The 10,270-nt window shown below is 36.5% G+C and overlaps 1 protein-coding gene across 2 annotated transcripts in view; it reads right to left on the reverse strand.

Annotated features, from left to right (window-relative positions):
- The window catches only part of Brip1 (BRCA1 interacting protein C-terminal helicase 1), a 137,931-nt gene that overhangs the window by 114,536 nt on the left and 13,125 nt on the right, over window positions 1-10,270 (reverse strand). Inside the window, exons 4-5 of one of the 2 annotated variants that reach the window (XM_021212802.1) lie at window positions 9,606-9,733; window positions 6,867-6,961 (exon numbers count right to left, since the gene is read on the reverse strand). In XM_021212802.1, coding sequence (XP_021068461.1) covers window positions 6,867-6,961; window positions 9,606-9,733 — 223 coding nt within the window. Of the gene's footprint in view, window positions 1-6,832; window positions 6,962-9,605; window positions 9,734-10,270 lie in introns of both variants that reach the window. The other variant, XM_021212801.1, reaches the window with a different exon arrangement.

The raw sequence follows: 10,270 nt of genomic DNA on the forward strand, positions 1-10,270 counted from the left end.
CCGCCTGCCTCTGCCTCCCGAGTGCTGGGATTAAAGGCGTGTGCCACCATGCCCGGCTGGTACACACCTTTTAATCCAAGCATTCAAAAGGCAGAGTCAGGCAGATCTCTGAAATAATTTCTGGCTTCAATAACTAAGACTGAAATAAACTGGAACAAGAATTGGCAATATTTTCTCTAAAGTGCAAAGAATGGAGACTTTAGTTTTCATGGGCTGTAGAACCTACTCAACTCCTTTTATTCTGCATTGGTTTGTTAAAAAAAAAAAGTTCAACTTCAAAAAGTATTTCTCATCTACAGTAAATACTGGAAGTCTAAAAATACAAACATTCTTGAAGAAATTAACAGATTTTAAGTTTTAACAGACAGTTTGGGGATGATTACAAGTATTCAGAGAACTAGGAAAATAACAAACCATTAAAAAAAAAAAATCATGGTTTGAGAAGATGCTAATCAAACTTAAGTGATATTAGAATTATAATAGCAAAACATTAAGTACTGGAAGGCTCAGGAGAGAAGTAATGAGAAAACGGAAAGGGAAGTACATAAAACTAATAACTGAAGAGAAAAGCAAAATAAGCGTATTCCAAAAAAAAGATGAATATCAGAACAGACAAGTAAAAAGCTTGAACATCGCTGGCTTAGGAATAAAAACGCGCAAATAACACAATCAGAGAAGGGCCTCTTGGTTCTGTTTGAATCAATGTTGGGCTCTTTGGTTTTTACTATATACATATATATTGGGAGAGTCCAGAAACCAATCCAAATGTATATAACAACTTAAAATAGTAAAAAAATTTAAGGAGATTATTCTTTAAATGATCTTGGGAAAACCAGATTTCTACTTAAAAAACATATAATTAGAGCCTACCCTCACACATTAAATACTAAGAGCCAGTTGGGCTTCTGCGGGCACCACGCACACAGGCGGTACAGAGTAATACATGTAGACAAAGCACCCACACACATAAGACAAAGTAGCAAAAAAAGGTTATTCTCTAGCTGCCACACCTGTACTGGGATCAGCGCTCTCTACCTCAGACTGACAACTAAAGACCAGTTGGTTCCATTCTGCTGTCTTCTTTTTTATTCTACATAGGATCTCAGCAGACTGGCTTCAAACTAGCTATGAAGCCCCCAGGTTGGCCTTCAATTCATAATTCTCCTGCTTCAGCTTCCTGATTGGTGAGATTATAGGCTACCCTAGCTAAAGATATTTAATGGTTAGGCAGTGGTGGCTCATGCACTTGGGAGGCAGGGGTAGGTGGATCTCTATGAGTTCAAGTTCAAATGTATCTTTTTATCACCAGGTAACAACAAAAGCTAGAAACAATAGAGAATTGTGTTTTTGTTTTTGTTTTTCTTTTTTTAACTTAGGTCTTTTTTTTTTTTTCATTTACTTTATTTGAGAACCATGTGAGTATAAGTACAGACTCTGTGCTAGAAGCTGGGCATAAAAAAAAAATGTGGAAAACAGATATTGTACTTGTTCTTATGAACAACCTGCCAACAAGGCAAACAAGGCAGTTAAACATGCCCACGATAGGGAGCTTGCAAAAACACTGTAAAGAAAATACACAGGATGCTGGGAAACTAAGCAGCACTTACAGAGTTCTGCACACAGTGTGTGACCTGTGACAGCACAAATATGAACTGTCTTTTATCCCAACTCTGCAGGAGTTTAACTATTCTAATCTGGCTTCTCTACTCAACAGACTTATGAGATGAACTAGTTACTTAAGACTGTACCTCAATTTCCTCTTGTAGAACTAAGGAAAACAATACCTTCCCCATAAGACTGATAAAATAACTAAATCAAGTACTTTTGTTTGATTTTGAAACTAAGCACAAAGATAAATTAATATAATCAATAAAAATTCATTCAAATAAATTTGTATTTTCTAAGTGAATTAACATTTCTAATCAACTTACAGACGTGTCCTAGTACATAATAAACATTATCATATAAAGAAGCATTAGCATGCATATGCAGTTATAATAGAGCTAACTAATCATTTTAAATAAAGTTAAAATTTAAAAAATGACCTATAAACATTTTCAGGGAAAACTCGTCATTTTTCTCATAAGATTCTAGAATACCTTTAAGTAGAACAAGACACAGGACATGGGAAGAAGGGAAGGAGAAGGGTATAGAAAAACAAAGGCAGGGAAGCCCAAGGGCTCCATGCATCAGCTTTTGGCAAAGGTCAACAGCGCACTCTGCTGGACCTAAGTCTTTCCTACACTGAACCAAAATGTTGCTACACTAACTCAAACAGAATTACTGTTATTAATGTATTTGATTCTAACATTTGTTTAACAAATAAAAACACTGGAATCAGTATACAACATGTCTGTAATAATACTTTACTCATTATAAAGATTTACTTAAAAACGTAAATCAATTCCTAAGAAAATGATTATAAATGCTGGAACAAAGCAGTATTAAATTAACATTATAGTCCCCAAAACAGTGTTTCTCTTGTCAAGGTTCTGACTATGTGAGGACTGAAGCCTCAATAGATCGTTAATATATAAATTATCATAAGAAAGGAATGTAAAAGCCAAGTGTGGTGGTACACAACTGTAATTCCAGCACTCAGGAGCTGGTGGCAAGTGAAGTTCAAGGTCACTGTTAAGTTACATAAGCAGCTGAGGGCCAGTCTAAGGGGAGGGGAGAGGAGGGAAGGGGAGAGGAGGGAGGGAAGGGGAGGGGAGGGGAAAAAGGAAAAAGGAAAAGGGAAAGGAAAGGACAATTAAAAAGAAAAGAATATGAGCTGAAGAGATGGCTCAGCAATTAAAAGTACATGGTTCTTTTCCAGAGATTCCAAGTTAGATTCCTAGCATCCTTGTGGCAGCTCTCAGCTGACTCTATCACTAGTTTAAGATGATTCTCTTTTCACACCCCTATGGGCGAAGCACACACATGGTGCATATATATAGATGAAGAGAAAACATCCACACACATACAATAATCAACAACAGCAACAGAAAAAGAACTTGGAGCCCCCTGTCACTCTCTGTTCTTTCTTTCCTTGCACAAATCTACAATTAGAGCAGGAGCAATGGCTCAGAGGTTTTTGAGGACTTGAGTTCAGTTCCTCGCCCCTGTGTGGGGCATCTCACAACCTCCTGTAACTCCAACACTAGGGGATCTTATACCCTCTTCTGAATTCCACAGGTACTAGCACGCATTGCACATACACACAGAGACACGTACGTACATACATATATATATACATACATAAAAAATAAACAGTAAATCTTTAAAAATAAATCTACGTTTACTCTGCTTTATGAAAAAGTCAATCTAAAATGTTCGGTGAACCAGATGTGGATAACAAACTATTATTTAAATACAACATGGTATTGACTCTATTTTCTTTGTTTTCTCTCTTCTTCCTATCTCCCTGTGAACCTCTGTTGAAGATTTCTGTAAGAATCCCTCATTCCTTTCCCATATCGCCTTTTCTGTACTGTTCAATAAACACAGCCTTGGGCTTATCCCCAACACCACATAAACTAGGCTTACTGACACGTTTGTGTAATTCCAGCATTTCCCAGGAAGGATCAAAGTTCAAGTTCATTCTTGGCTACAGTGAAGCTAGAGGCTGAGCTGTAGCTCACTAATAAAACATCTGGCACTGAATCAAACAGAAAAGTACTGAATATACAGTACTAAATATAAATCACTGAATATGTGATAAAATACTCATCTCAAGCACATAAAAATATTTAGGTGGCATAAATTAAAATATGCAAAATGAGAGCTGGAGAGATGGCTTAGTGCTATGCATGTTTGCTGCTCTTACAGGGCATCTGATTTCAGTTTCCAGAATTCACATTGGATGGCTCAAATTTGCCTAAATTTAGTGCTCTCTTCTGTCTTCTATAGGCTCCTGAACACAATCAGCATATGTATGCATATCTATCATATATATATATAACATAGATGAGGGCTGGCGAGATGGCTCAATAGTTAAAAGTCTCATGCAGTAACAAGCCTGACAACCTAAGATTGAGCCCCTGAATCCATATAAAAATAGAAGCAGTGAACTGAGCCTATAAACCTGTCCTCTAATGTCAGACATGTTCTATATCATGTGCATGTCCAATATCATACATGTATGCAATAATAACTGACAATTTAAAATATGACAGATGAAATGTAAGACATAACCTTTTAACATGTAAAGTTCCAAAACAGAACTTTATTTTTCTACTTTACATAAAAAGATCTAATGATAAATTAGCTTCAAAAATTATTATACAGGGCTGAGGGGATGCCCAGGAGCAGAGAGCATGAGCTGCTCTTGCAGAGGACCAAGGTTAGGCTCCCAGCACCCACACAGTAGCTGACAACTGTCTGTGGCTCAAGTTCCAAAGGGTCTGATGCACCTTCTAAACTCTGCAGGCACCAGAAACACACATGGTATACAGATATGAATGCAGGCAAAACACTGGTACACATATAGTAAAAGAAAAAATTTAAGAAACTGTTATACAGTAAATATTAAAATATAAAATAAATATGCATGAAATATATTTTTATTCTAAATCTGTATAAACCACTCACTCAAAAGTCTATAGAAAATATTTTCATATTTGTATTTGTAAATATTAAAATATATTACAACAATAAAGTAAGGTCCTAAAAGGAAAACTGGTCATTACCCAGCATTATCTATTTCTATTTCTAATACCATTACCACTACTAGTAGTAGTCTTTTATATCCATGGAGATTATTAATTTTAATTCTCTGAAAAACTACATGTACTACTTCATGACAAATATCAGGAGGTATTCGCCAACATTAAAATTTTTCTAAAGTACAAATAAGAAAACACACACATTCACTATGACTATTTTATAATGATTGCTTCCATTATAATTACTTATTATTCTCTGTTAAGAGGTAAAAAAAAATATAGGTTATTTTTAACTTAAGAATCTGTGGCACTGAGCTGGAGAGATGACTCAGCACTGAAGAGCAGTGGCTGCTCTTCCAGGAGGGTTCCCAGCATCCACATGGTGCCATCTGTAACTATAGCTTCAGAGACTCTGATGCCCTCTTATGGCCTCCTTGGACACTAGACACACGTGTGGTGCATAGATATACATGTAGACAAGGTATTCATATATACATAATTAAATTAAAAAGTTTGTGCATATTTTCCTAGCCATTCAGAAAATATAAAACTATTTTATGTATTCATACTTTTTATTACAAACTTACAGCAGTATTAGAACAAATCTTAAGAACACAAGCATGTTCTTAGCATTTTCATTAGCATTGACTCAGCCCTAAAAGTAGTAAACCCCACACCTGACCCATGTGGTATGTCACTATCAAAGCAAAACAACTAAAAATATAGACACTACCCTGGGTTTATGTCTTTATACTATGTATATGAAACAATTTTCATGATTATTGACTTGGGTCTCATTACTAAGACACCTTATTATTCAAAGTCTATGTGAGTATGCCAAAATGAGGAAAACTGAAAAATGTGAAGCATCTTCAGTACCAAGCATTTCAGATAGAAAAGGAATATCCAATCTATACATATTAAGAAACACCCAGGGGCTGGAGAGATGGCACTGCAGGTAAGAGCACTGACTGCTCTTCCAGAGGTTCAGGATTCAGTTCCCAGCAACCACATGGTTGCTCTGTAACTCAGAGATCACATCCTCACACAGATACACATGCAAGCAAAACACCAATGTACGTAAAATAAAAATAAATTTTAAAAAGAAACATTTAAAATCTGAAAAATAAATAAACAAAAACCCTTAAAATTCTGATTCCAACCATTTCAGATAATAGTTGTTCACTCTGAACATTGTTGCTACTATTTCTTCTACCATACACTGTCTAAGTTCTAAAACATCCTACCATCTCTGTAATGGTTTAATCTTTGCACCTGCCTCGTGAGATAGACACTTGTAACCACATTTAGCAAATGGGAAAGCTAAGTACTGTACTAAGAGTTAAAAAAAATAATAATAATAACCCAGGATATCTACACAGAGAAGAGTTGTGTTTAACTCAAGCTCCTCAAGGCAAAGGGATCATGAGTTAGAGGCAGGGCTGGGTTACACAGTAAGTTCAAGCTAGCCTGGGTTAACAAAAAATATAAATAATAAAAAACAAAGTATTAAAAAACAGAAATAGAACTAGAGAGATAGCCCAGTGGTTAAGAGCACTGGCTGCTCTTCTAGAGGACTCAGGTTCAATTCCCAGGACACAAATGGTACCTAACAACTATCTGCAACTCCGATTCCAGAGAGTCTGATGCCATCTTTCTGCAATCAGTCTTAGGAGCCCATACAATAGAAAGAGAGAACCCCCCACACGCTTGAAGCAATATAGGTGTACTCCTGCCCAACAAACAAGTAGACAGATGGATATATGTAATTTTTGTAATTAGGAGCAATAGAAGAAGACACCTGGCTTTGACCTCTAGGAATATACACACACACACACACACACACACACACACAGAGAGAGAGAGAGAGAGAGAGAGAGAGAGAGAGAGAGAGAGAGAGAGAGAATATCTTTGAAACAGCAATCATCAAAACAGGAATGAGACCTGAGACCTTCCGGATACCGGTTAGTAGAGCTCTTTCATTCACTGATACACAAAAATTGCGACACAGAAAGGAAAGGGTTTACATCTCCCACGGTAGTGACCACAAATGGGGCAGCACTGTTTAGGTCTGGGAGCTCTTCTACTATTCAAGACATGCCATTCCTTCTCTACTTTCAAAAACAGATTTAAGAAACTCTCTATTTTCCTTCTTTGAACTAAGCAATGGCAAAAATACATACATTTTGGAAAGAGTCTTTCCTGTCGGAGAAAGACTTTCCTATTGGAGACTCAGGCTTTACTCTCTTTTCCGAAGGTAGTCGTGCATCTAAATGGTGGACATCCTTTTCCAAACAATGACGTTTTCTTATCTGTAAACACAGACCAGATGCTGTGAAGTTTTCTACAGTCCTTCTTCTTCCAAAAAGCTATTTCTACTTAGTAATAATAAAGCCTTAAAAACCAAACAAATAGACCTCATGACACCATTTAGGTCAAGAATATATAGTAACAACTCATGGGTCTTAATCAAGTATTAACATGTAAAAATTACAGCACTATAATGATCATCCTATAAAACAGTCATACCATGTAGACATTAAATACAGCATTATAGCAAAGTCCAAGCACATACCTAATTGGAAAATACATTAATAATTCAGCTACATTCTAGATTCCAGCTTCATTTATAATTGATACTTTTACAAAAATAAGCTAGTTTATACTTCTAAAAACAAGATTTAATTCTAGAAATTGTTGATACATATTTAAACTATGTACAACTATAACACAAGCAATTTAAGTACTATGTAGAACATAAGCAATTAACGTATATCCACCAGGAAGTGCAAGTGACATATTAATTAATAATCCCTTTTATACTAATAACTAAACACATTAAATTCCCAATCTCCCTACCTCAGTGGCATACATTTCAAGAAGACTGTGTTCCTCTACAACAAGTATATTCCATGAGCAGTAAATAAATAAATATCAGGGGAAAAAAGTACATTCCATATGAAGTACCTGGTAATTCAGGTCTTTAAGTAAGTTTCAGAAATATGCATTCCTTATCGAATATTGATCTTACAAAGTAAGTAGCAGCTGGGTGTGGTGGCGCACACCTTTAATCCCAGCACTTAAGAGGCAGAGGCAGGTGGATTTCTGTGTTCAAGGTCAGCCTGGTCTACAGAATGAGTTCCAGGACAGCCATTACTACACAGAGAAACCCTGTCTCAGAAAAAAAAAAAAAAATTAAGTAACCAAGCATACAGGTGTTGCATGCTAAAAATCTCAGCTATGCCGAAAGCCAAGGAAGGACCGTAAGTCTAATGCCAATCTGGGCAACTCAGCAAGATCCTGTCTCAAAATAAATTTAAGGAACGTAAGCTCTGTGGGAAGAGCTTAGCATTGCTTAGCATGCTAGAGAACCTAGGTTCAATACCTGCACATGCACAAACACCAAAAACATCATTAAACAACATTAAACCTCAATAAATAAGAATAAGTTTTGTCATTATATTTAAACTATTAATACAATTCCTATCAAAGGTATTTGACTAAACCATCAACCAAAGAGCATACATAGCCGGGCAGTGGTGGCGCATGCCTTTAATCCCAGCACTTGGGAGGCAGAGGCAGGTGGATTTCTGAGTTCAAGGCAAGCCTGGTCTACAAAGTGAGTTCCAGGACAGCCAGGGCTATACAGAGAAACCCTGTCTCGAAAAACAAAAACAAAAAAAAAAAACAAATAAAACCAAAAACAAACAAACAAAAAACCCACAAAGAGTATACATGGATGGGTGCATGGCTCCAGCTATATATGTAGCAGAGGATGACCTTATCCAGCATTAATGGGAGGGGAGGCCCTTGGTCCTGTGGAGGCTTGATGCCCCAGCTTTGGGGATGCTAGAGCAGTGAGGCAGGAGTGGGTAGGTGGGGGTAGCACCCTCATAGAGACAGAGGGGAGGGGGATGGAGTGGGGGGTTTGTAGAGGGGAGACCAGGAAGGGGGACAATACTTGAAATGTAAGTTAATAAAATAACCAATAAAAAAAGAAAAGAAAATACTGTTATTAGGTAAAAAGCAATGAAGAGTTTAAAGAGTACAGTAATGGGGCTAGAGAAATGGCTTAGCGGTTAAGAGCACTTGTTGTTGCAGAGGACACAAGTTCAGTTCCCAACACCCACATGGTGGTTCACAAACATCTATAACTCCAGTTTTAGGGGATCTGATGGCCTCTTCTGATCTCTGCTGGCACTAGGCATATATGTGGTGCACATACATACATACATACGTACATACAGGCAAAACATTTACTCAAATAAAATAAAATGTAAAAACTAAACTGAAATGAAAATGTAAGTACACTACTCTTCAACGGAATAGATACCAACACCAGAACAATATAGATACCAACACCAGAACANTATAGATACCAACACCAGAACAATATAGATACCAACACCAGAACAATATAGAATAACATGGCCCCGGACAAGGATGGCACAAAAAGTCACGAAGCATTCTGTATTTGTAACACTCTCACATGTAAGGTCTAGTTTAATAAAAAAATCAGATGTGAAAAAAAGTAAGCTATTCTAGAAAAGAAGCCCAGCAGGGTGGAGAAAGCATGTTACTATGCTTAAAACACGTAATACCCACTCATAAAAATGGTACTATGAAACCTATTATTTTATATAATGACTTATGTTAGTAAGTTTGAAAATTAAGAATACCAAAAAACTATGAAGTTGCTAAATGGTTAAGATATGCCTTAAGTAAATACTTTACTATCAATTTCTTCATGCACAAGGAAACATCACACAGTTGCTTTGACTATTTTAGTGTTAACAAGCTAATATACTAATAACTTCCTTTTCAACAAGTAACAATAAAAATGACCATTTACTTTATAGCCATGATACATTTAACTATTCTTACCAGTGCCAACTTCATATTCCACTAGATCTAACTAGATAAGTAGATGACTTTAACAGCCAATAAACTGCTTACCTGCTGTGTAGTTTCTAAGGGTCGGATTCTTTTCTTCTCTACCTGAAAATCATCATCTTCATCTCTGTGTATAGATGCCTGTTTCTTGGCAGATAACTTTGCAGCCAGAGTATTTTTTTCAGGAGAGTCTTAAATAAAAATTAATTTTATAATTAATATGGCAAATTTACAATGAAAGTATTTTAAATAACTTATTCTATGCAATTTTTAGAAGAAAACTAAGACTTAAGACATTTCTATAAAATTGATAAGATAGTTTAAAATTTAAGGTTTTCTTTTTCCCATTGGCTGATTGAGACAGGATCTCACTATGTGCTCCTGGCTGGCCTGGACTCCCTAGGTAGATCAGGCTAGCCTCAAAGTCTCCTGCTTCTGCTCTGAAATTAAAGATATCTTACAGGACATCTGGCAAGGTATCTTTTAGAAATACTTTTGATCAATCAATTTATTTTTATAATAAATACAAGCATTTTGATAAACATATATTTAACAAGAAACAGTCAACTTGTCTTTCCCACTAACTCATGTTTTGTAGGCTACACTCTACTAATGGCTTAAGAAATATAACTGCCAGCCGGGCGTGGTGGCACACGCCTTTAATCCCAGCACTTGGGAGGCAGAGGCAGGCGGATTTCTGAGTTCGAGGCCAGCCTGGTCTATAGAGT

This window comes from Mus pahari, chromosome 14, assembly GCF_900095145.1.
Source record: "Mus pahari chromosome 14, PAHARI_EIJ_v1.1, whole genome shotgun sequence".
NCBI classification, from domain to species: domain Eukaryota; kingdom Metazoa; phylum Chordata; class Mammalia; order Rodentia; family Muridae; genus Mus; species Mus pahari.